This window comes from Phaethon aethereus (assembly GCF_964289735.1).
Source record: "Phaethon aethereus genome assembly, chromosome: 3".
Classification (NCBI taxonomy): Eukaryota; Metazoa; Chordata; class Aves; order Phaethontiformes; family Phaethontidae; genus Phaethon; species Phaethon aethereus.
Genome location: NC_138576.1, coordinates 94,412,895 through 94,438,962, shown reverse-complemented (window position 1 = coordinate 94,438,962; position 26,068 = coordinate 94,412,895). Strand labels below are relative to the sequence as shown.

Here is a 26,068-nt window from a genome sequence, read left to right as displayed (position 1 = left end):
CCATGCCCTGTAGACTAGAACATGGCCAGTGCAGGGTACACAAAATCTGGACCAATATCTGAAGCACCTGCAAACTAAAAGGGATCTCCCCACCCTATTGCTGTGGAGGTGACAGTAGCCTGTGTTTTTACTCAGTCTGGTACTTCTTGGAGAATTGCATGGTGGGGCAGGAGGGGTGGAGTTTATACTGCAGTTTACAGGAGGAAGCCAAGTCAGAAACTGGGTTTTAGATGAGGTGGGACACTACCAAGCCACTCCAGTGTACAAAGCTGGTTCGTCTTACATGACAAATGGTTCACTCAATCTATCCTAGCGTTAGCACAGGAGCTGGGAGGGTCTACCCAGAGCTAGCTGGTGGTGTGCCATCCAGGAGACAGAACAAGTAATAAACTGGTGGGCAGAGAAGGTGGTCTCTCCACTTGGAGAGAAAAGCTGGGGTTGGGAGCACAGAAAGAAAGAGCAGGCCTTGGGAATCCACTCACCCTCCTGTCCCTGCTGTTCTACCAGCACCCTCCACTTTTTTTTAACCTCTGAGCTAACATGGCTCCTGGCTCTAGCAAAGGCTGGGTGTATTTATTGTGTTGTGATATTTTTAACATTCTGTGACTTCATGCTAGACACAAGGGGTTTTTTTAAAATGGTTTTTAGAACCTCTTTTGTAGGAATGTTTAAATCCAAAGCTGTCTCTGAACTGCTTGTGTTACACCTCTGAACGTGAGTAAAACTATTCCAGTTTCATATAGATGGTGTCCTGGTTTCATTTTTATTCTTTTATCTGTTTCAGTAAGATCTGAGACCTCTGTTCTTCCTACATTGTCTTCCTAAGGATTGTTCAGCATTCCTTATTCCAGCTACCAAAAAGGGAGCACCTTTGCTGGTAGTCAGTACACCTTATCAGGGAGGGGATGAACGATTACAGACTACATAATTAAATTCACAGGCAAGGGGAAAATTGCATTCAAAAGTAATACTGTGTATGTCACTTGTATTAATTCCACAACAGCTGCTAGGTCCCATTTACAGCTTGAAGGGTGCTAAAGTAGCCTCCAAGCCAAACCCTAGCTATTGCTGGAGGAGTAATGTCTTGTGATAGTACTGTAGTTCAGCCATAACTCTCTCAGCTGACCTTTTCAGTGTATCACAGGAAGGTGATGTAGCTATTGCCTTTGGTCTGTCCCCTCACCTGATGAAGGCTGCATGAAAGGTCTCTTGTAACAAAAGCAGAAGCCCTCAAAGACGTGGGCCTGAGCAACATCAATGTAAGTTTTTGTTACAAAACCTTTTTCTGAGGCCCCAGCTGTAATCCAGCTTATCATGGAAGCTGCCTCAGCTTGTTTAAACAGAAAGGACCCAGCTAGAAATTACTGGGATTAATACCTAAATGGTGTTGATCAGGCACTAGCCACAGCCTGGATGGAAAAGAACTTTTCTATGCTTACTCTGGCACTTGCACATGTGAGGCAGGTACTGCACAGCTGAGCTGGCTTAAGTTTTAAGCAAGCAAAAGCCCTGGGGGAGGTTGGCTAAGGCTGTTAGGAGCTCTAAATGGGACTTAGGTCTAGCTCTCAGGTTCCAAACACTCCCTTCTAAGGGTAAGCAAATGAATGAGACCCTGTGGGATGGGTTCAGCAGCCACAGTCCCTGCAAGCCCACTGAAAGAAGATGAGGTGCAACAGCCAGCAAACACAGCTGTAAAGCACTGGCAGCTCCCAGAACAGGCCTGACAGGGAAACAGACACTTTCCCCAGCAACCAATTACCAGCTGTCTTGGAAAAAAATCTGGAAGCAGGGCAGGGGTCTGCTATACAGTATAGTGGCATGGGACAGGTTGGGAGTGTAGCCAGGATGCCAAGCATACCACTTCCCTACAGCACGTCCCCCCTAACACCTATAAGGATGTTTACAGTATAAGTAACTATATCCCAGTGAAACAGGCAAAGAAAAAGTATGATTTGGTACACTAAATTCTAGCACTGTAGTAAGGATTGACTTAGTACTGGTGTATCCCAGTTAAATCAATCCAGCCATTCTCTGAAGTTCCTTCATAAACTTGTAAAGAGAGACTTCCACAAGCCAAGACCTACCCGGTGCTGACTAACAGTAGTGCTCACCACTGAGACTAACTTGCAAGTCCTCCCAGGCTTCCCTGGGTGGAGACAGGTCTTTGACTGCCATTTGCCCTCCACCATACAGTTCTGCTTCAAGGTCAGCCCAAAGTCTGTTCAGTCACTGAAAGGGAGAACAGAGCAGTCAAATCTAACGCCTGGGAAGAAATGTATTACCTTGAGCTATTTAAGAAGGCACAGTCAGTCCTTACAGAGCATGTTTTTAAACCCCATCTTTGCAAAGAGAAGCCCAGTACTGTATCACAGAATGGTTGGGCTAGAAGGGACCATCAAAGACCATCTAGTCCAACTTCCTGCTGTGGGCAGGGACATCTTTCACTAGACCAGGTTGCTCAAAGCCCAGTACAACTTGACCATCAACACTTCCAGAGCTGGGGCATCCACAAGTCACCTGGGCAACCTGTTCCAGCATCTCAGCACCACCCTCATTGTAAAAAAAGTCTTATGTCCAGTCTAAGTCTACTCTCTTTCAGTGGAAAACTGTTGCCCCTTGTTCTGTCACTACAGGCCCTGATAAAAAGTCTTTCTCTATGTTCCATTTATATATTGAAAGGCCACAGTAAGGTCTCCCCAGAGCCTTCTCTTCTTCAGGCTGAGGAAGCCCCACTTTCAGCCTTTCTTCATAGGAGAGGTGTCCCAGCCCTCTGACAGAACAGCCTTTTATCCACCACATTAACTACACTGGAGCTGATTTGAAACACCTGCAAAACAGTCCTGCACTGATACCAACTTGTTAAATCTCACTGACCTGCTGTGAAGTGCTTTACTACACTGCCATATCAGTCCGTTTCACATACTGTATACAATCTAAAATAAATGCTATTAATCATTTGTCTTTAGATCTGCTGCCACTTTCTTCTCTGTGTTATTACAGTCTCATAGTTGTGAACAGCACAGGAGACAGCTGTAAAGAAAAGCCTTTATTTTAGTGCATCTCCTCACTGAGGCTCATTACCACCAGAAAACAAATCCAAAGAGATAGTCCTAGGACTCTTAACAAGCCCATCTCAAACCTCTTGCCTATGCAAGAGGAATCACCCCTACAGGCAGGTGCAGGAAGCCCAGAACAGCAGCGCAGGGATATGAATCCCACCTACAGCCTCGTCATTCCATAGGCACAGAGTCCAGCTCATTCAGGAAGCGCTGACATTTTCCCATCAGGATCTTGATGGCTTCGCTCACCAGCACATCTGGAGGCAAGATACCCGTTGACTCCACTGAAACTACACAGAAGACACAAGTCAGCACAGCCACTAGGCAGCTTCAGCCTACACCTGGCTCCAGGCTCCAGCATTTCTGTCCCTTGTCTTCCCTTACACCACACTTCTGACAAGCCAGATCTTCACAGCCAGAGGAGAAGAGGTTACATTTGCCGCAGGAAGCACAAACACATTCAATCCCAAAGCACCAGGAAACCACAACCTCAGTAGTTACCCACCAGAACATGAATGTATGAATGCCAATGATGTGGGGGAAAAGGGGAGGCAGAGACCCAGCCATACATGCTTGCCAGTCTCTGCTTGTTTGCACAAACCACAGCAGGGCTCCATGTTCTGTGGAAAACGGGGGCACTTACAGATGTAATGGTTTCGCACTCTTGCCAGGCGCACAAGGTTTTTCAAACCCTCATGACGGAAAACTTCTCTGCTGAATGTGTCCAACCGTGCATTAGCTACTCTTGCCACCTTTTTTCCTAAAACAGAAAAGAAATGAGATGAATGCCTGCAGCAGACGGGTCCCTCATGGTTACAGCAGGTGCTTACCCCTCAAACATGCACTCCCCCATCAGCAAAGACAGCAAAGCCACAAATATAAAGAATTAGCACATCCCTGACATGAAACTCCAACCTGACAGAACCGGTTTTCTTGAACAGTTCCAACCCAAACACAAAGCTTGTATGTATCCCTGGGCAGGACACCAGAAGTCTTCTCCATGCTCAGTTGCTGGAAAGAGCAAGCTCGCTACTCAGCCTTACAGACAACTGAACAGTACTGGAAAGCTGCAGCCAGCAGCCGCAGGGCTCTGCGGACAGACGCCCAATGCCTTAGCATTTCAGGGAGATCCCAGTTCATCGCTCAAGGCATCTGCATGTGACAGCCACTCATCCATAAAACCAGGCTCAGAATAGCATGAACAGTTGCTGATCAGTAAGACAACATCACAACGTGGTTTTGTCTCTACAAGGTTTAGCTCTAGCCTCTCATCACTTGTAAGGAACAAGGCACTTCAGAGCAGGAAAAAAGTACCCTTGATGTTCTGGATCTCAATGACTCCAGGGGAAAAGCACTTCTGCAACATCTCAGCTGCCTCATCCTCAATAGGCTGCAGGAGAGTAATGTCAGGAAGCAGTCGATAACTAGCTGTGGCCACAGGAGAAAACTTGGCATGATCTTTACCTGCACAAGGAATTAAGAGTTAAGGATGAGAGCAGGCCTCAGAGAACAAGAGTGCAAGGATGCCAGGGCCTAAAGTTCCAGGGGGAAAGCCAGTTCTCCCTGCTTCCCCTTCACACAGCTGTACCCTAATCCAAGCACTCACACTCCTCCTCCTGCTGTCCCAGGACTCACGACTCACCTATACCCTTGACACAGTGCATAAGCACATCTATTTCCTGGCCAGGTCGCAATAGTGCAATGAGGATGTCATCATGAACAGGTCGGAAGTCAGCATCTGGAAAGAGGTCTGTCTGATTCCCCAAGGGCACCCACGTCATATGTTTACTGTACACTGCGAAGAGAAGCCACAAGCATCAGCCAGCTGCTGTCTCAAAACAGGTTGCTGACCCTGTACAGGGCTACAGATGGCAAAAAGTAAGTTTAACAGAATGAGGGAATCAGCTTTCATTGCTCCCAGGGCTGAGAGAACAGACTAAATCCTGTCTCCCAAGACCAAAGAAAGAAAAAAAAACAGCATCTATTTTTAGGACAGGGAGAGAGCTCACCTTTGTGATTGAAGTATAGTTCATTAGGATCAGATGATTCCTTGGCTGCCTGAGGGTTTCGGCTGCATTTTATTTTCAGCTGGAACTGCAGAGTATCAATTTCTGTGCCTTCTTCATCTCCTGGGGAGAACAGTGTTACCATCTATGGAATCATGCTTCTGCTCAGTTTATTGGGGGAAACCTTCAATATTTCTATTTGATCCAAGACTCACCTTGGTTTCTATATTCAAAGAGTCGAGGGTCAGCTCGGATAGGGATGAGGCCCAACCGATGAGCCAGAATTTCATCCTGCACAATAGATGTGTTGTTGTACACAAAGACTTTCTCTACAGCCATTGTTGGCACCTCAGGGAGACAATGGATCAAGTCAGTATAAAAAGACAGTTGAACTAATCCCAACAGAATATCAATCTTGAGTGTCCCTTCTCTCCCATAAATAATTACCCTACAGACTCTTTTGAGTGGTTATTTCTGCCAAACCAGGCTACCTGATATACCTTTACACCCAACATGTCCCCTTTCCTATTTTGTTTGGGTTTTTTTTTAAACAAGGTATCACAAGAAGTGAAGGGCAGGCCAATCCACGGATACTACCAACAGCACCCTTAAGAGCAAGGAGCACTATCACTCACGCTGCTAAGGCCCCAACTCTCTTTGGGCTCCTGGCACGTGTGCAGAACGAATTTGCGCTTCTCTTCCAAACCCAGCAGCTGTCCGCAAGGGCTGACATAACGCAAGTGCCCCCGCTCCAAGGCGGGCACCCCCGGGCCTTCCCCGCAGCTTCCCGCACCGCCCCGGCGAGCCTCTGTCCTCGCGGCCATACCTCGGCGAGCAGGATACGGCGGAAGGCGTTGGCGATGGCGGCGTCGATGCCCACCATGTCGAACTCCAACGCGTCGTCCTCCTCGCGAATTATATCCACGCGGAACGCCTGCAACGGTCCACGCGCCGCGGGTCACGCTGGGCGCCGCGCGTAGGACCCGACCCACTATCACCACCCTCCCCAACCGCCGGCGGCGCCCGCCCATCCACCTCCTCGAAGCGCCGCTGGTCCCAGGCGTCCTCGTAGCCGGGGTAGTTGCCGGGGAAGTCAGTGGTGTGGACCTGCGAGGAGGCAGACAGGCGAGGCCATGAGGGGCGCCGGGAGCCGGGCGCCCCCGCCGTCCCGCACCGCCTCACTCACGTTACGGACACCGAACTCGCCCAGCACCACGCGGTCCCGCATCTCGTCTCTGCGCCTCTTGGCCGCCATGGCCTCCACCGCCAGCGGGGCGCGGGAGGGGCGGTGCTCCACGACACGTGACGGGCCTCTGCCCGCCCACGCGTGGCCACGGCGCTCCCCCGCTGCCGGCCGGCCCGGGATCCCTGCAGCAGCGCATTCCTCCCGCCCCTCCGCTCTGCGTCACCCCCCTGCTACCCCTCCTCGCTGTCTTGTCGTTCGCCCACCCCGCTGCGCCCTACCGCGCCTCTGCGACACACACAAGATGGCGGCGACGCCCGCCCGCCCTCGTGAGGCCTCGCGAGAGCATGGTGGCCCCTCCACCGCGAACGTCACATCCGGGTGCTCAGCTGCTGGCGAGTGGCAGCAGCCAGGGCGGTGCGGGCCGGCCCGGGTACCATGTCCGCGCCGGGGGCGGCGACGGGCGGCGCCGGCAGCAGCAGGAGCGGCGCCGCCGCCGCCGACTGGGGCGGCTTCGAGGACAACATGCAGGTGGGGCCGGGCCGGGGGTGGCGGCGGTGCGATGCGGGGCCGAGCCGAGCGGGCGCTGGCGCTCACTCTGTCCGCCCCGGCCCAGGGTGGCGGCTCCGCCGTCATCGACATGGAGAACATGGACGACACGTCAGGCTCCAGCTTCGAGGACATGGGGGAGATGCACCAGCGCATGAAGGAAGAAGAGGAGGCGGAGGGCGAGGCGGGGACCGCTGAGGAGGAGGACGGGGAGTTCTTGGGCATGAAGGGGCTGCGGGGGCAGCTGGGCCGGCAGGTCGCTGACCAGGTGAGCGCAGCCCCCTGCCGCACCCAGCCCCGGCGGGCCCCGCCCGGCCGCTGCCAGCTCCCTTCTCTCCGCAGATGTGGCAGGTGGGGAAGAGGCAAGCCTCCAGGGCCTTCAGCCTCTACGCCAACATCGACATCCTCCGGCCCTACTTCGACGTGGAGCCCGTCCAAGTGCGTACCAGGTGAGTAGGGCCCGGCCCAGGCCATCTCTACCGGGGTGCATGGGGGAGTGGGGCGGACAGTGGCTGCTTCTTGCCAGTGAGAGGCTGGCTGCCCCTCCAAAGTGAGCAAGCTGGGGTGGTCTGTCAGCCTTGCAGCAAGGCTCAGGTATGGGGAAACACTGTCCCACTCTCCTTAATGAGGTCCCCCAGCAGCAGAGCTGCTCAGGGCAAGAAAAAAAAGGGCTTTGGGGTATCTTCAGGCTTTTACTACTCAGCTGTGTTATGTGGCTTCTGTTGGGCTTGCAACATAGCTGTGTCCAAAAAGGCAAAGTTTTGTGAGGCTGGATGACGAAAGGTGCTTTTCCTTCTTGCTGTTCTGTCAATGATCTCTCATCCCTGAGTGGATCCCTAAACATTTTCATTTCATCTCTCCAGCAGAGTTAACCCATGAACAGTAAGGTTTGTTTTCTTCAGTTACCTTGTGTGATCCTTTAGAAGGCGTTTCTGTCCCCCAAGGCCTATAACCACAGTAGAAAACACTGGTGTTGGTTGCATGGGATCTTTTACTTTTGAAGCACTTTGTAACCATCCTTTTTTCGTCCCTGCTCCTGATGTCATTCCCTGTGTTGCTGTGATGCAGGCTGCTGGAGTCCATGATTCCCGTGAAGATGATTAATTTTCCACAGGTGAGTTCCCTTTTGCTGAATCAGACTCCATGGCCCAAGTGAATGTCCCAGAGACACCTTGTAAAACTTAATTAGTACATGTTATTAAGGACCTGAGTTTGTTAGGGATTCATCTCCCTGAAAATGTTAGTAAACCCTTTCCTGTGGCTGTTCCAAACCCCAATGTGCTACCTTTAGTGCTGGTACAGTTCTAGACCTCTAGACTTTATGCTTCCCAGACTCCTCATCACACAACCTGTTCTGCCTGGTTCCTTCTCAGGCAGATAGGTGATAAACTTCACCCAGGCACATCTCTCATCGCTTTGGGGTGGGGAGCCTGGTATTCAGGAGCACTAACCAAGCCTTCCCTGATATGTCTTCTCCTGTAGAAGATTGCAGGCGAGCTGTATGGACCCCTCATGCTGGTTTTCACACTGGTGGCCATCCTTCTGCATGGGATGAAGACCTCAGACACCATCATTGTACGGCGAGTCTCAGTGATAAGTTTAGGTTTGACTGGGCTCTGGATTGCTATAATGACACTAGAAAGGGAGAGGAAACCTGTAACATCTTGCTGAAAAGTGTGTTTATATGAGGAAGAAGAACCTATTGGTTTGGGGATGGGAAGAGGACGCAGTAGAAAATCTTGGTGCTTTGCTGCTGGGACAGCTGGGGTGTTGGTGACATGGCATCCTGGATGCTGCTAGTCTGCTATTTGATAATGCCTGGAAAGTCTCTGGGAGCTCTGTAGTGGAATTTGGGTGCTAGCAGGTCCCTTAGACTCATATAGTAGAATACATCTTGAGTTGGAAGGGACCCATAAGGATCGAGTCCAACTCCCTGCCCCTCGCAGGAATACCTAAAACTAAACCATATGACTAAGAGTGTTGTCCAGACGTTCCTCCTCACTTCTTTGAATCCTCCTCATCCTGATGCTGTCTCCATAGAGGGAAGGCACACTGATGGGCACAGCCATTGGCACCTGCTTTGGTTACTGGTTGGGTGTCTCCTCTTTCATCTATTTCCTGGCATATCTGTGCAATGCCCAAATCACAATGGTGCAGATGCTGTCACTGTTGGTAAGTACAGATGGTGGATGCCCCAAGATGCGGGTTGGCTGCATGGTGTTCCAGTATGAGGGTGGCCTGTGAGCTCTTCCCAGAGAATGGGAAAACTTGGGTATCAGTGGTCCCAGGTGGCTGCACTGGGACAACTTGGGATTCCAAGATGCTCTTCTGACCTGCCCCATCCCAGGCACAGTAACAGCACAAAGATGGCAGTTCCTTCATGCAGGTCTGCTGCTTTGCACATCCTGATCTGAGAACCTGGTGATAAAAAAACAGGAGATGCCAATTCCTCTGGAATCAGAGGTTCCTTGCTCTGTTTCTGAAGTTGTGGCAATCTCAGACATCCCTTCAGACAGATTACCTGGGTTTAAGCTGCTGTTAAAATTGTTGTGCTGGTTGACTGTGGCATTGAATGAGTAGTTTGTGAAGCTTTGCCTTGGTGAAGTGTTGCAGGAATAGGCTGCTCATGCTCTTGATCAATGGCCCTTTGTGTGGGACTGATGCTTGTAACATTGACATTTTTGTTTTGTCAGGGTTATGGTCTTTTTGGACACTGCATCACTCTCTTTGTCACCTATAATATCCACTTCCACTCTCTCTTCTACGTCTTCTGGTTGAGTGTTGGTGGACTCTCTACACTACGAATGGTAAGGGACAGGTCCTCCTCTTCTGGGGACAAAAAACCGGAAGGAAGTGGTGTTTGCTTTCTGTTCCTTGGGTCCGGCAGTTCATTTCACAGCTAGTCAGGCTGCTGTGAAGGACAGCCTCACACTCCTGGGTCATTTGGCCGCTGGTGTAGGGAAGTGATGCTGATTAATATCCTCACCCACTCTGAACAGAACAGCTGCAGGAGGTTTGGTCTCTTACAGCCCCTGCTGCCATGGAGACTCATGCCTGAGCATCCTGCACTCTTGGCAAGATCAGGCAAGGTTCACCTACACAAAACAAAGTCAGATTACTCTGAGTTTGTTGGTGCAAACTGCGAAAAAGGTTCTGAGCACTGTTTCCACTGGCTCTTGGTGCTTGGCCCATCCTCCTGTGTGCTTCGGACTGCCGTGCCAGAGGCTCAGGTAGCAGCTACCTTGTCTCTAATCGCCACTTCTCTCCTAGGTTGCTGTGTTGGTGTCACGCACTGTGGGGCATACCCAGCGGCTCATCCTATGTGGGACCCTTGCTGCTCTGCATATGCTTTTCCTCCTCTATCTGCACTTTGCTTATCACAAGGTGGTAGAAGGTAAGCAAAGGAGATACAAAGACATACCCTGTTAGATCTGGGGGAAGAGGAGCTGCTTTTTGCTCTCTTTGAGAGAAAGAATGGACAGTTTGGATCTGTTTTCAGATTCCAATCCAAGAATGACCAGCACTAGCTTTATTAGAGGAAGCTGTCAAAGAAAGGCAGCAGGTAGATGTGGGGTAATTTCTGTGCACTGAGTTTTAGCACTTAAGACCTAAGTTGTGAGACAGGACACTTATTCTTTCCCCACAAATGAAGTGTAACAGCACTGACTGTTCTTGCATACAGATGTCCAGTCCCTTCCTGAGTCTTGCTGAAGTCAGGTTGCTTTTCTCTGATCAGGAAATATGTTTTTATGTCTTTGCTTAACACCATTTTTTATCTTGTGCTGTACAACACAGCAGAAGCTGCACCTTCCCCAGTCGGTGCTGTTTACCAGGCTGTACATGTTCAGGTCCTCTTTCTGTGTTTGTCTTTGTTTTCTCCTAACAAAGTCTCAATCTCCTTATAAAACAAAAAAACCTTCCCCCAACCCAGTGAGTTTCCAGATCTCTAAATATGCAGTTCTGCTAGCATCTTTATGACTTTAGGCAGCTAGACCTGTTCATGATACTTCAGATAAATCTGCATAATTTGGTGTTATAGTATAGCACTAGAAGTCCTTTTAGATGTAAATACTGTTCTTTCCTGGATTCGTTCTTATGGCAAAGGTTCTGAGCCCTGATCTGCAACTTTTCTGCAGATGAAATAGGATAAAATACATTCCAAGCAATTTTCTTCAAGGCACTCCAAGAATGATTATCCGTCTTGAGAGGGTAATTGACAGGGACTGGAGGACACTTGCATCAATCAGTATGAGTCTTTCCTGGCAAGCACAGTCTGTGTTTGCAGTGATAAAAATTTCACATCGCACCCCCAGCTGCAGCTCCTGCTGTGAGTCTGCAAGTGTATCTCAGGATGAAAGCAAACAATTGGTCTAAGAGCAGGATCTGTGCTGGGATGAGGTGGGGAGAGGATTTTATCAATTTGCCTTGGCAGAGCAGCATCCCTGGCAGTGTCTATATTCAGGTCAAATGGCAGGGGACTGGATCTGACACCCTCAAAGTGAAAGGATCTATGTTCCTCTTGGGAACGTGCAGTTTCCCTGCCCCAAGGACAAGCTCTGATCTGTACCCTGTGGTCTCTGGATGGAGGGGTTTACTCCTGTTCAGTCTTTGGGGCTAGATGTCTCTTCCCATTGCCTGCAAGTGCTTTGTGTGTCCTGGGCCCTGCCAGCATCAACCACTACCTGGCCAGAGCCAAAAGCAGAAGAAACATGCTGTCTGCATCTGAACTTACTTTTGCCACTCTCCCCTTTTTTCTGTTCCCTGCAGGTATCCTGGACACATTGGAAGGACCCAACATGCCGCCCTTTCAGAGAGTTGCCCGAGACATTCCAGTTGTTTCCAATGCTGTAATGAACACAACAGCCAAAGCCATTGCATTGACCCTGTAGTTTCACAGACTTGGACTTGCTTCCTTCACTACTTTTGGGGCTGCATAGGGCCATAATAACCTGCTGCCTCTTAGGAACAGGACAGGACAGAACAGCAGGAAGAAGACTTGGTTTTGTTTTTCTGGACCTGTCCTTTGGGTTGCAGTTTTGGACAGCTGAGTGGACTTCACCTCAGTGACTCAGAAGAACTATGCTCTTCACCCACCCAGGTCTGGGCTGTCTTGAGTAGAATGGTTCAGCTGCCAGCATGTTTAGCTGGGATTTCCCAGCACAGTTTGTCCTTTACCCTTCTTTCTGCTTGCTGATGTAACCCCAGGACTATCTGCCCTGTTCCTGTCCCAAAGAGGGAAGAATTAAATTGATGTTGGTGCTGAGTGATGTCTTATGTTTGAGTCTACTTGTGTAATGGGAGAATGGTGTTGGGCCTTTATCTGTCCTGTCCTAGACTCAAAGCAGAATTTTTTGCAATTTTCTGCTGTCCTGCTTCAAATATTCTGTGATATGTGGCCTTCTCCTGTGTATGTCAGAAATTTATCTGTCCCAGTGCTTCCACAGCACCTTTTGTTCTTCCCACCTGTCTGCCCGTGTTGCTCTGTGGGACAGTAATTCTGACTGCAGGGACAGCATGTTTGTGCATGGTCTTCTGTGGATATTTCTATTAAAAGGCTAGTTCAGCCCACCTTCCTGCAGCTTGCTCTCATGCCTCCCAACTGTGGGACTTTCACTTCATTGCTCTGCGCGGGAGCAGCATCCTGCTCCCCCAGACACACAGTTTGCTGTGTACTGTCTGGCTTTTCAAGCTGAGTCTAGGCCTTATTTCTGAAAGGACTCCTAGAGCCTTAAGAGAGAGTCTCTGGCAAACTTTTCTTCAGTGTCTCCATTAAAAAAAGGGAGAAATGGGGAAGTGTACAATGGTAATAGAGTTGGCACATTTATCTCCAGTATACTGATGCAGGAAAGCTCCAGCAAGGATGGGGAAGCAGAGCAGCCCATCTTAGGCTTACTTGCACTGGAGTAACACAATTGCGTAGTTCGGATATAGCCTTTCCTCACTGTTCTAAGTTGTACTGATCCAAGGGTGGAAAGCTGTTAGCTGATACCTGGCTTTCACCTTTTCTCCCTGTAGCTCTAGATGACTCAGGGAGAGGAGCTAGGTGAACTCGTCAGAGAAGTTCACCCTTACGCTCAGGCTGGAAAAAATACTCAAACCCAAGATGTTTCCCTTTCTTGGTGTGCCCACATGCTAGCTGTGCACAAGGCAGAAAGCATGTCAGAACTGCACTCTTTGACCCCTTGCTTACATTAGTGGGAGAGGATGCAGCTGTAGTGGCATTCGGACTAGTGCCAAAGGTGCAATGAAAGATAGGAAAGTAGTGGCAGCTACTGTCATCAGGCTGGTCATCTGCTTCAGTTAAAACAAAAATGTCACTAGATAGGACTTGAGCATTTTCAGTCACAGACCTATTTTCCACTGTTTCTTTACTCCGAAGTTCATAATTTGTTCCCCTTCCAAGATCAAGAAGCTCGTCTGCTAACAAACAGATACATAATAGACATGTTCTCTCACTCTCTTCTGCCCCCTACACCTTGGGAAACTTATTTGGCTGAAGAGCAGTTGTTTGGGAGAATCAAATTAATTTTTTAGAGCTAAGTAGTCTTCACTTTTTTTTTTTTTGACCAATTGAATGACTTCAAGCTCCTAAAATTTCCATTATTTTCAAACTTGATAAAATGGAAGTGTTAGTTTGTAATGCTGCATGACTCTGGTATTTCCCTCTGATAACTCCACAGGAGGTTGGTTTCTAATTCACACTTTTTGCTCTGGCATCCTAGAACAGGTCAGTTTCTCTTGGTGCAAGCACTCCAAGCACAGGCATAGGGGAAGGAAAGGAGAAAGAGACAATTGCCACTAGAATAAGTCCAGCCAGGAAAAAAAAGCATTCTGTGCCAAGCACTATCACTACTGATCTACAGCCACTGTCAGAGGAGAAACATGTTCCCCTCCCACACCTAGCCACTTAGCTAGATCAGAGGGGTGAAGCTGCAACCTGTATTTTCACTCAAAGCATGGGAGAGAGCAGAGAGCAAACTCTTCATGCTTCCCCTGTGTGGTTTGTGTGTCATGTCAGCTGGGGACAGATGACCAGGGTGACAACCATCCACTCTCTCGGAAGCTGCAGGGCTTGCTCTGCTCCAGTTCTTCAGCCCTGATTAATTCTCTGTGCAGCAGCAACTGGAAGCTGCATTGTTCTGTACTGCCAGAAATTCAGCGCTCAGCTGAGAGCTTCAGCATCGCCTTTTGCTGACAGAGAGAGACACACTTTTGCAGGGAAATGTATGTGTGCTGCAGTTCCAGGGAGCACACTGAGCACGCAGCCTTAGTAAAGTCCTTGTAGGAGGGCATCTCTCAGTGCTTACTCAAGTCCTGTAGTTATCAGGACAAGCCTTACAGCCCTATCATACCAGACCAACTCTGCCTTTGTTTCCTGCCACGGCTCTTGCAGCAAATCTAAAATAATTTTCTCTCTCCTCCCTTGCAGCAAATCTGAAGTAATTCACCCCCATCACCTCCCCCTTTTGTGGAAGGCTAGCTCTGTGAGAACTGTGTAAGCTCCATTTTATTAAAGCTGGAATAAACATATAGATTTTGTCAGATTCAAAAGATGAAAGTAAAAGGTATATTAAAGCATGCTATGACCACCTCCTCTCCTCTGCAGTACTTGGAAGTCCAACCCTTCTTACAGGCTATCCTTCTTGCACTTATCGTCACCTTAGTTGTGTTTTGGGTTACAGGTAGGCTGTTTCTTCTCCCATTTGTTTTTCTTCCTGCACCTAATCTCACTCTAGCTGCTTCTCATCCACTGTTTTTCTCCGTTTATGTGTTAGGTCTTAATGGCATCACCCTAGAGAGTCAACTCTCATTCCTTGTGCCTCCAGTAGGTAAACAATAAACTACCTTCCCCAAGCCTGCTGGGTAATTGCACATGACAAGGAAGCAATTATCTAGTTCCTTGCAAAATACCACTGCCAAATTCTCCTCTGCATAGCCCTTAATTTGGTTTAGTGAGCCAAAGCTTTGAACCATTAGCTACTGTGCCACTTTTCCCAATGTATTTGAGCATAAACCAAGGTAGGATGCTTGTCTCCTCAATGTGCTCTTGCTCCTGACAACAGGCAGTGAAGGTGCCAGCACTAGGAATTTAGAAGCAGCCTGACGCTGTCTAAGCAAGGCTTCGGAGCTGTTGCTGTCAATTGTAAGTAAGTAAGTGGGACATGTCCCAGGGGCTCTCCTCCAAGCACCTCTCTAATAATAACCTGTTTAACAAAGCATGGGTTAATTAGTGCCTGGAGGTAATAGCAAGGTGAGACTGAGTGCAGTCTTCCAGTTGGCCTGTGCTGATCAGCAGCTGGTATTTTCTTGGTCAGCCACCTGCCCACCACTCTGATGTCCAGCCTCTGCCCCTTGCAGCCCTGCAATACATAGGATCTTGTTCTCACCTGGACCATTTAATGTGCCCTTAGAGATCAGTCACTCCTTTTTTTAAAGCACCTGTACCAGTACTGCACAGCTCAATGCTCGCAGCTGCTGCTTGTATCCCAGTGCAGATGAGTTGCCAGGCTGGTGGTCTGTTCTTGGCGCAGCTTGCAGGTGCAATATAGAGCCCATGCAGCCCTGTGCAACAGGAAAACAGAGGGAGGTGTATAGATAGCTCTAGAGAACAGCAATGGATTACTTACTCAAAGGGCATGGTGACACCTACACTGTAAATCAGGTGCTGCAGCCAAAGTCTCCCTCCATCCCCTCTCTCCCATGCTGGCCTGCAAACCAAGCAGAGGACACTGGGTTTGACCCCAAGTTACCCACAGGATTGAAATTCACTTGAACGCTGCTATATGCAGCAGCCAGATTAGTAACATGCAGAAAGCTGCCTACTTAGGCGGTTTAACCTCATTTCCACATCACTAGCTTCCCTTTTCAGCTCAGTGGAGTTGAAAACACAGGGGCCCTGCTTTCTATTTCTCTCCAAGTACAGGATTATCCAAAGGGGGGAGAGAGGGGACAAATCCCTCTGATCGTACCTGCGAATTAGCAGGGGGCAAGGTATGGCCCTCATGCTTTGGGTCAGTCTGAGGGTGAAGGCTGTATGCTGCGGGGACGAGGAAGCCTGTGGCACTTCCCCAACCCCTCCGCCTTTCACCAGCTGCCTCCACGAGCCCTGGGCCACAAGGAGTGGTTGATGATGACCTCGTAGTTAAGCAATGGATCCAAGCTCAATGTATAGCGGGTTTAAGTATAGATGTTGCCAAAGCCGGCAGGAGGCTGCTGTTCCTCAGACCAAGAAGCAACCAGAGTATGCCATGGCCCAATGGTTTTGGCCCCTTCCCCCTGGGGTGGGAGGGAGGCTGACAGGGAGAGCCCTTCCCAGGGGCTTCTCTCACCCTCCCTGGCCTCCTGTACCCTCTCAGCAATTGGGACACAGTCCCCGCCAGCCTTGGCCCCGCCATCGCCTCAGGGCTGCAGGGCAGGAGCCGGCCGGTGTCTGCCCTCACAGGCTTCGAGTGGCGCCGAGGCCCAAGATGGCGGCGGGGAACGCCAGGGTGGGATGGAGGGGATCCCTCCCCGCCCGCTCCTTCCGCGAACAGGTGGCCCCGCCCAGCGGGGGGCTGAGGGGAGGGCGGGGGCGGGGGCGGGGGCGGCCCGCCCCGGGCGGTGGGAGGACCCGGAGCGGCAGCAGGGAGGAGGCGGGGCGGCCCGGCAGGTGCGGGCGGAGCGGGGCGGGGAGCGGCGGGGCTGCCCGGCCCCCTCCCGGCGATGCTGGCGCAGCGGGGCGGCGCGGCCCCGTGGGGCTCAAAGCCCGGCGCCGGTCCGGATTAGCGCACGTCGATGGCTCCCCCGGGTCTCGCCGCCCGCGGAGCGGCGGTGGCCCCGCCGGGTAGAGCGGGGCGCCCCGGCGTCCGCCGGTAAGGCTGCGCAGTGACGCCCCCGGGGCCGCGGTGGGCCGGGCCGGGACTGCCCGGCGGCAGCGGCGGCGTTGGCGGCGGCGTTGGCGCCCGCCCCGGCCCGCAGCGCGCAGCGCGGCCCCCCGCCGGCGCCCAGCGGGATCGGCGAGCAGCGGCGGCGGCGGCCGGCGGCTCCTCGAGCGGGGGGAAGATGCTGCCGGGGTCCATCCAGATCTCTGGGGAGACACTGTCGGGGGCGGAGATCCGGGACATCTGCGAGAGTCTGCGGGAGAACTCGGTGCGGCTGCTGTCGCTGCGGGGCTGCCAGCTCTCCGAGCGGGACTTCGGGCACGTCTGCCGGGGGGCGGCCGAGTCCCGCTCCCTGGCCCAGCTCAACCTCAACCTGGGCATCGTCTCCAACATCAACCGAGTCAAGCAGCTGGCCGAGGCCCTGAAGACAAACCGCTCCGTCCAGTCCCTCTTGTGAGTACAGCGGGGCGGGGGGTGCCTCTGGCACCCTCCCGGGCCGGGTTTTTCGGGGGTTTGCAGCTCTGGGCCAGCCCCCGACTTTAAGTCTTGTCGGAGGAAAAATGCCCTTGACGTTGCTGAGGGCAACCCCTCGCCTTTCACCCGGCTGGGAGGGAGACACCTCTGCCTCCGTCAGCTGGGCACGGCCCTGGCTTCCCATCCTGGCCCTGCCACCCTGGGTTGCACTGGTGACGGGGCCTGCCCCTGCCCCACTGGCATCCCCTGCACCCTCTCATCCCAGCCGGGAGAGGAGGCCTGCCATAGCGGCCAGGTGACCCTCGCAGCAGAGGCTTCCCAGCGCTTTTTCTCCACCTGGGGTTAGGATTTGTCATCCTCCTCATTTTGTCTGCTTCTGCCTCCCTGCTGGGTTAGTCACCCCCTGGAAGAAGGGTGCTTAGTAATTTTCCCTTTTACCTGCACAGCCTCCATGGGAGTCCCCTGACAGATGCAGGCTTGGCCCTCCTCAACCCGGCTCTCTCCATCCACCCCTCGCTGGTGGCTCTGGATCTAGGAGACTGCATGCTGGGTGATGAAGGCATCAACCTTATCTGTGGGCTCCTGCCGCCTGATGGGGCCAAGTCCGGTAAGCACCAGGGGCCTTGGGCTGCACAATGACCGGTGGAGCTTTCACATAGAGCAGATGCATGCAGCAGTAAATCCTCAACCCTGGAGGAGGCAGGCTCTATAGTTTGCCTGGGCTGACGTATTTCTCTCTCCAACTTAAGTAAAGCAGAAAAGACAAGCAATAGAGGAGCGGTTCCCTTGGGCAAGCATGGTCTTTTTGCTATTGATCTGTCCTGCTGGCAGTTTGGAGCTCAGGGACCAACAGGTTACTTCTGGTTCATGACAGGAGTGTTTGAAACTGGAGGAGGGGACAGCTTGGGCTTGGAATTTATTATTTTGCATTTGTGTGTTGGTAATGATCATACATAAATATATGGCGTGCCCCCACCCAAGCACTTGGCTTTATTGTCAGTGTCTGGGAATTGCCCCTGCTTGTGGGTACACTCTGTGAGCGTGTAGCTGGGTGGTCATAGCCTTAGCATGATGACTCAGGTCTTTAGAGGGCATGATCTTCAGTGGTCAGAGGGCCAGCGGGTCAGTTAAGCTGAGATCTGGCATGTGCTGAGGTAACACCACCCCTCGCCCCTGACTTTCAAACTGCTTTCTACCTCCTCTCCCCGGCATCTTCTCCTCTGTGTGCTTACAGTGCACTGATGCTGTTGCCTCAACTGGCAGCCCCTCCCTGGTGCAGGCTTCAGAGCCTACTGTCCCCGTTATCCTCTCTCCAACTTGTCACCTCATGCCACCTCCTTCTCCTGGTCAGTCACTTCACCCACCCCTTACTTGTTTCTGTTGTGTTGCTATTTAGGGTAAGCGGGAAGCAGCTTGGGAGAGCGGAGAAATGGGGAAGTCACAGCATAGGCAAATGAAGGGACACTGCTGAAGGCAGTGAAATATTTCACTGATCAATGAAGTATGTGATGGCAGTTGTCAGAGCAAAACCAAACCCTTTAGCCTGTTGGGGTACAGGGTACATGACTCAAAGCTGCCCTGCTTAGCTGAACTAGTTCCCCTAAGACTGCTTTCATGACCCTAAGGCTCTGGTTTGTCTTCTCTCTCTTCTCCAGGCCTCAAAGAGCTAACGCTGAGCGCCAACCCAGGCGTCACAAGCAAAGGCTGGGGACGCCTAGCCATTGCAGTAGCTCACAGCTCACAGCTCCGCGTACTGAATCTGGACTACAATCCGCTAGGTAGGCTGGGGGGCTAGGGAGGAGGCGTAGGGGATGTTGCGCTCCTGCCTCTCAGTGTTTGTGTGATTTGTGCTGGTGGGTGGCTGGGGACCGAACTCTAGGAGGGCGACAGAGCTTCACCAGCAGGATGGGGCAGCTTCTTGCATAGGTGCTTTCTGACCCCCGGCGGTGAGTTCACCCTGCCAGGCGCCCTTGGCTGTAGGGAAAGCCAGCCTCGCTGCTCTGCTTGTGTGAGGTGGCCACATGTCCTGCAGGGAGCTGCAGAAAGGAGGTTGTGCCTTGCCCGCTCCGCTGCCTTTGTGGTCACGTTTGACTCTCCACGTCTCCCCTGTTCCTGAAGACCTGGGCGCTGACGCTGGCTTGGCAGATGCAGTATGTCCCTGCGCTCCCTCCTTCCTCTTCCCAGTGGAGTAGGGAGGAGGAGGAGAGCCTGGCACTGGTTGCCATAGAAACCAACTCTTTCCAGCTCTACTGCAAGGTGGTGAGGAGGAGACCAGGCCGTGCCTCCCTGAGCATCAGCAGGGTGCTCCCCTCCTCACCCCATCTGGAAATGGAGCCTCCCTCCAGGCCCTGGCTGGCTGGCCAGATACCTCCTTTTGGGGGGCAGGAAAGGCCCCAGGGTGTTACTTGACAGCAGCCTTTTTTTTTTCCCAAGAGAGGGTGTCACATTTGTATGGTATCTTGGCCCTCGCCAGGGAATGTCAGGAAAACTCCCTGGAGTCTTGTCTCTTCACCAGCATCAATCTTTAATGTTCCTGGTCCTGCTGCTTGCACCCCCAAAAGTCTGCCCCCTTTCCAGGGTGGCAGTCCATCAGCTGGTGCAGGGTCCCCTGTCTGGCTGCAACCTCCCCCTAGACTGAGGTATTCAGCTCCTTATTCTGCATCTGGGAGGCCTTACATGGACTGTTAAAGGCCCTCACATCCTTGAGTAGGAAGGAGATTTGGGAAGACATGGTTCCTTGGGGAATAAAAACAATTTCACTGTGTTCTTTCATGTTCCTCCTGATAATCAGTGACTGCTCCTGTAACCACAAAATGGTGCACCTTTGCCTTGTCTCTTTTCTCAGTTAACAGCTTTTTTTTTTTTTTTTCCTGCCCAAGATAACTGAGATTTAGAGGTTGTCTGATGGCAGAAATACACAGATAATGTTTCCATGACAGCCCCAGGCCCATGAGGGCATGTGGTATTAAAAGAGGGAAGGCAGGCACTGCTGACAGCCCCAGTTTGCTTCTCCCACAGGTGACCAGGTAGCAGGGATGCTTGCTGTCGCTGTGGCCTCCAGTCGAACCCTCGAAGTTCTGGACTTGGAGGGAACAGGACTTACCAACCAGTCAGCACAGGTATGAGAGCCTACAGTTACTCTACAGCATCACTGATGTCTCAAGGGCATAGGTCTTGGCTCTCTATAGAGGCCCTAGGACCTACACCTACCTCCATCCTTCTCCCTGAGTCCACATGCAACCCCTTCCCTCCCTGCACCCAGGGCTGCTGTTGCCTTCCCTTGGCCCATTGCACCAGAGGAGCTCATAAGCCACAGCTCTGACCTAGGGCTCCTGGATCTCCCTCAAGTCAGCAGGGAGAAACATGCAGCTCTATTTGTAGTTTGGTTTTCTTGGAAGAAGTAAGGGGTTGGACTTGGGATTGAGGGTCAGAGCTAAAGCTCTGTGGACGGATGGGGGCCAAGGCTTGGTAGCACAGGCGCTCCTCTCAGAGTCCTAGCTCGCAGTGGTAAGAGGGGACTAGCCTGGATATGTGGGAGCAACAGGATGCAGAGCACTCCACTCCTCTTTAGATAGAGCCAGGAAATGCAAGCTCAATTCTTCCCATAGAAAGATGGGAACCCCTCAGACTCTCAGAAAGCCTGGCAAAGGGAGGGAAAAGCCAAGGGAGGGCAGAGGTAAGAGGAGGAGGGCTGGAGTTTGCAGGGAGTCAAAGCTTTGAACCTCTTTCTGCTCAGCCTAGCTGCTGTTTGTCAGCCTGTTTATCTCTCCCCCCAGACCTTGCTGGACATGGTAGAGAACTACCCCACAGCACTACGGACACTCATCCTGGCGGAAAATAACATTAGTCCCGAGCTGCAGCAGCAGATCTCTGACCTGCTCTCAGAGGGTGAGGAAGAGGAGGAGACAGAGGCTCATGAAGTCACAGCCAGGGAGAAGAACCCCTGGATCTGCCAGAACAGTAAGAGCTCTGGGACCTGGGCTGGGGGCAGGGGATGACAGGCAGGAACTGGGGTGTTGGGTGTCTCCAGAGCCACTGGTCTCTCATGGTGGGGTTGGTGAACAGGGTATGTATGTCGCTTGTCGCTGTGAACTGGAATCCAGACAGCCTCCAGATGCAACCTTCATGTTAAATAGCATCCGGCTGAGCCGGGCTTTGAAAAACAGCCTCCAAGGACAATGCAGCTGCTGCAAAGAATGGAAACGGTGCCTCAGAGGCGTTTTCCATGTTGCTGCAGGAACAAAATCTTTGTGTAAAGTCTTAAAACTCAAGGGCAGGAGCATTAAAGATCTCGAGGGCCTTTGCCAGATATCCTAGCCAAAACTCACTGTTCCAGAACCTCCTGCAATCTGCACAGCATCAGCTATTCCTATCTCTGTCCCAAACGTACAAGGGGTTAGCCAGGTACCACAGCCTGTCTGTGCAGTGGCTTTTAACAGAAAAAAAGCTATATTATGGAGACAGCAGTAGTCTGTATCTATGATATTGTATATTGTCATGCTTACCTCGTGATCCTGGTGGTTTGGGGTTTTGGGATCGGTTGTTGGTTTTGGGGGGTTTTTTTCACCTTTAGTTGTCCTTCTCCTCTCCCAATTCTCATAGCAGACTAGCAGCAAACAAGCACAACCACTCTCTGGGCCTCATTTATTAGAATCATAAAAATCCTTTACTGACAGCTCTGGCCAAGTTTGGGATCCAGTTTCCAGAAATTGATCCCCACAACAGAGATTGCACACAGCAGTTTTGAATGTGTAGGACTCTGGATCTGAAGCACACAGGCACTATAGAGCTCTCCTCTCACATCCAGGAAGCTTATTTTTCCGCTTAAAAAGGCTTCTGGATGGGAAACTAGTTCCCTGCTGAGTTTCTTACTTGCTATGTGCGTCCATCCTCCTTGCGGCTGATTCACTTGGCGTGGGGAGAGTCACAGTGTTCCTGGCTGGTGCTCTGTGCTGTTGCAGAGCCAGCAAGCTGCCCTCACCTTCCTGAGGCAGGCAGGGGAGGGCTGCACAAACCCTCCATTCATGCAGCGTGGAAAGTCAGGATTTCCAGGCCTCCACTGTCATAAAATGGCTGCTTGCCTGCTGCTTCCCTGCTCTTGGGAAGGCACCACCACCACCCTATGTGGGTTTGGTTGGCTTGCAGCTTGCCAGCCCATCCAACCTAGACACTGTCTCTGTAGCTGAAGAAGACAGTCAGTGAGTGCAGATTTAAAGGTCTGTGCAGGGCTGAGTGAGTGCATGGCTGTGTCAGCACAACCCATATCACCTGCAAGTGTACATGGGGAGGGTTCAGAGCTGATGTTCCCCTTGACAGCCAAGGTAACAAATGCAGATCCCCACCCTGGGCTCTTGCTGTTGCCTCTGCCTTCCCCCCTCCCCAAACATTGATTCTGTTCTGCTGTGTGGCCAGAGTAGATCGAGTTACTACTTAATCTCACAATCCTCTCAGCAGTTCACTTCCCACCCTGCGGTGCTATAATTCCTCATCCTCACCCCTGGATCTGGAGTACAGCCCCATGCACTCCAGCAGCCCAACCTGCTCATGGTTTTCTCCCTCTCTCGCCACAGATTCCAGCTCGCAGATGGTCCTGATGACATCAGGTCTTGGTGACAGCCTCTTAGCAGAAACAGAAATGTAGCTGGGCTACCCTCCCTGCTTCTGCAGAGAAGAGCACCGTGCCGACTGGGGGACTGTGCATCCACCGGGGGCATGCATCCACCAGCCCCCTGCCTCCAGTGGGCTGCCTCAGCCGTCTCTCACACATTTCACATCCCGTCGATGCCTCCCTCAGCTCCCTGAGCGCCGGAGCCTCGTCTGAGCAAATTTCTACACACATCTCCGTGTTGTCACATGCCCTGTCGGCCGCTTGTGATTGTCCAGTCGCTGCATGTGTAGCTCACGCTGCCCTGCCTTCCCCCCCACGCCCGGCTGTACCCGCAGGGCGCAGGCTGTATTTATTCAGATGTGTATAAGAGATGGTCTTTCTATTGCTTGTACTGCTGTCACGATGAGAGTTTTATAAAGGTCACAGACGTGGCACCACTGACGGTGGCGTGAGCCTCCGTCACTCTGCGCCCCCGATAGGCACCGGCAGCTGGCCGGGGGCAGGAGCTGCGCCGGGGGCTCGGGGCGCCGGCAGGGGGCAGCAGCCCCTCACCCCGCGCGGCGGCGGGCGGTCCTTGCAGCGGCAGGTTCTCCCCGGTGCTGGCCTGGCCCTGGAGGTGGGTCGTAGCCCACTTTGCTGTCCGGACCCCAGACCTTCCCGCTGCCCCGGGAACCCACCTGCAGGGAGCTTGGCACCAGCTGGTGAAGGCTTCAGCCCGCACCGGCACTGCGGGTTTTGCCGCTTGGCCAAGCGCCCCGTGCCAGAGCTTAGGCAAGGAAGATCGTGTTTCAAGGCTCTGATTAGGCTGGAAGATTAAATTGTGGCAGCAGCTGCTACTCAAGGGAACACAGAATAAAATCATTAATTACAGGGACAAAGAAACAAGAAACTCTTCCTGTGTTATGCTTTGGATACACCTAGGTCAGAAGGCCACAGGCAGCACAACTTGGGAGATGGAGGAAATTGCATCACAGCCCTCTGACCTCTGCAAGCACCATTCAACATGAAAAGGAAACACTTCCAAATGTCCATACCAGCATCCTACAGGACCTCCCTCTCTGTCATGTTTGGATGTACCCCAAATAGGGAACCCTCCAATCAATCCCAATCCTCCCTCCCCACACAAAATAAACACACAAAATACTGACACCAGAATTATAAAACTGTTATGAACTGGGGCTATGTATCTCAGTTTCTGAAATGGAGAACTAGTACTCTCACATGACTAAGAGCTGGGGCTTCAAGAAAACCAACAAATATTAAAAGAATTAGCTACACCTCCTCCTACTGTAGTCCAGCACGTGGACATATTTGCCAAGACACAGATCTGAGGGAAGAACAGGCAGCAAAATACTTGAAACAGGGTAGGCAGAATTTTACAAGGAACACTGAGGCTGCTTACAGCACAACAAGCTTCACTGCAGAGGTTTTGAACAAGCCTAGCCTTTACCACCTTTAAGTAATGTGAAAATTGACCACATTATTTAATCAGGCAACTTTGAGAAACATTAAAAAACAATTTGCCCATTTTTCAGGCTGCTGTCAGCTTCCGAGTCAAAAGTGACACAAGTGCTGCTGTGAACAACAGATTCTGGTCTGCAGGCTCAGTCTGATCTTTCAGCTGACAATCTACGTTCAGACCCAGAGAGCAGCTTCCAGAGCTTGGATACTATTACAGAAGGAAAACACCGCTCATCCCACACATCCCTCCTTGCCTGGGACTACACCTCTTCTCCAACACAGATGACCTGATTTGCAGACACATCTTGAACCAGGCTGTTGCCGAAGCGGGCATTGAGGACGACCAGTTAATTCACAGCCACCTGCAAAGCTTACAGGTCACAGGATTGCTCTCCCTGGGAGAGCCAACGGGTGGGACGAGCAGTTCAGCAAACTTGGGACATTATACCAGGAGAGGCTCTGCTCCCTCACGCACTCAGGATAGATTCAGTCCAGGTCTTAACCCACAGAGAAACACTATAGCCATTGCCACCTACTTTTAAAATAGTTTATTTCTGGTCTTAAAATATACATGTTTGAAAATTTCAGAAAAAAACCACATTAGTTACAGATTAACAGTCTGGAGTTGGTACACCAAAAGTGGGGTCAGCTCAAGGCCCCAGAGCCAATACTGCTGGAGGTGAGCAGGTGTGAAGAGGGCAAGCACTGTGCCCGCTGGGAGAGGGCTCTGCTCCTTTTGAGGCCACCACTCCCCCTTAACCTCTGCCATCAGCCTAATGCTGTGAAGCAGAAGTGTCTGGTGAGGTGTTGGGCACCCCGTTGCCACCCCTTCATTTCTCCACTGTTTTGCTTTTAGGTCTACCTTGACCAAAAGCAGGAGGCTGGCTCTGCTTCAGCAGAGCAGGAACTGACTAGCAATGCCAGAATGCAGCAGGGATGGGGCTGAGCCCTGAGAGGCAATGCTTCCCTCACTGCTCAAGTGGCTGTGCTATCAGGCCACCAGCAGCCTCAGAGCCAGAGGAGCTCACTCAGTGAGCATCCAACCCCAGGTGATGTCTGTGAGGCAGGAGCTGGCAGCTGCTGCGGGTGCAAGCCCTCAGCAACGCTGCAGAAGAACAGAAGAAATGCAGCAGTGGAGTAGCTGATGAGACCAAATACAAGGACCCCACCACCACGTTCAGGACAGGGCAGATGAACGTCCTGCAGGCTCAGAGGAGGCTCCTGCTCTCAGCACCAGCCTGTTTGCACAGGTATCAAGCGAAATACTGTAATGAAATACTGAGTCCCACCTCTGCACCAGGGAGTGGCATCCAGCTCCACAATTGTTAGAGGTGGGAAACAAGGCGAGCGCGTAGGCAGCAGCTCTAGCCAGGGCACACAAACCAACTTATACAGCCACTAGAGGCCTGCAGCTCCCTTTCACAGGCCCTGGAGCCTCCAGGCTCCAGCTGAAGCCCTACCTGGCCCCAGCTGCAAGCTGCAGGTCCTTTGCAGAGACAGGAGTTTGGGGAGTGGAACAGGGCCCCCAGGCAGCTCTTGGCTGCACATCTTGCTGTAAGTGTATGAATGGGAGCTCCCTCCTGGACAGAGGGCTGCTCTCCTACAGCCCAGCGAAGAGCCCTCATTGAGTAGCGTGGGGTGACAACACAAACCCAACTCAAAAAACAAGACAGCAGGCTGAGGAGAGCTGGTGGGGTGTGAGGGGGACACAGCCCAGGGTACCAGGCTAGTCTCTGCCTCGCGGCCCCAGGGGAGCCAAGAAACACCAGACAGACAAGGGCACAGGACAAAATTAAAACAGAACACCTGGGCTTTGTAAGACCTCAAAAAAATACCTACATCTACAGACCTCTCCCCTTCCCTCCCCC

General features: G+C 51.9%; 3 protein-coding genes across 4 annotated transcripts; 2 read left to right on the top strand and 1 right to left on the bottom strand.

Annotated features, from left to right (window-relative positions):
- Positions 1-3,230: 3,230 nt before the first annotated feature.
- POLR1C (RNA polymerase I and III subunit C) lies at positions 3,231-6,418 on the bottom strand (the record flags this gene model as incomplete). 2 transcript variants are annotated; one of them, XM_081998359.1, is made up of 9 exons in its annotated part: positions 6,252-6,418; positions 6,101-6,172; positions 5,892-5,999; positions 5,281-5,413; positions 5,069-5,188; positions 4,702-4,854; positions 4,374-4,523; positions 3,703-3,819; positions 3,231-3,349 (listed from the first exon to the last, which is right to left on the bottom strand). In XM_081998359.1, the coding sequence occupies exons 1-9, from the start codon at positions 6,318-6,320 to the stop codon at positions 3,231-3,233; spliced, it is 1,041 nt and encodes a 346-aa protein (XP_081854485.1). In that variant the 5' UTR covers positions 6,321-6,418. The 2 variants fall into 2 exon arrangements, with proteins under 2 accessions (XP_081854485.1, XP_081854486.1); XM_081998360.1 differs by lacking the exon at positions 5,069-5,188.
- A 268-nt stretch (positions 6,419-6,686) lies between these two features.
- On the top strand, positions 6,687-11,686 carry YIPF3 (Yip1 domain family member 3; the record flags this gene model as incomplete). The annotated part of the gene is made up of 9 exons (XM_081998153.1): positions 6,687-6,779; positions 6,865-7,065; positions 7,140-7,246; positions 7,866-7,911; positions 8,280-8,372; positions 8,838-8,969; positions 9,491-9,604; positions 10,068-10,191; positions 11,565-11,686. The coding sequence occupies 9 exons, from the start codon at positions 6,687-6,689 to the stop codon at positions 11,684-11,686; spliced, it is 1,032 nt and encodes a 343-aa protein (XP_081854279.1).
- Positions 11,687-16,838: 5,152 nt separating this feature from the next.
- Positions 16,839-22,772, top strand: LRRC73 (leucine rich repeat containing 73; the record flags this gene model as incomplete). Its single annotated transcript, XM_081997285.1, has 6 exons — positions 16,839-17,110; positions 17,578-17,738; positions 18,787-18,909; positions 20,150-20,250; positions 20,908-21,091; positions 22,702-22,772. 6 exons carry the CDS (start codon positions 16,839-16,841, stop codon positions 22,770-22,772), a joined length of 912 nt encoding a protein of 303 aa, XP_081853411.1.
- Positions 22,773-26,068: the final 3,296 nt, after the last annotated feature.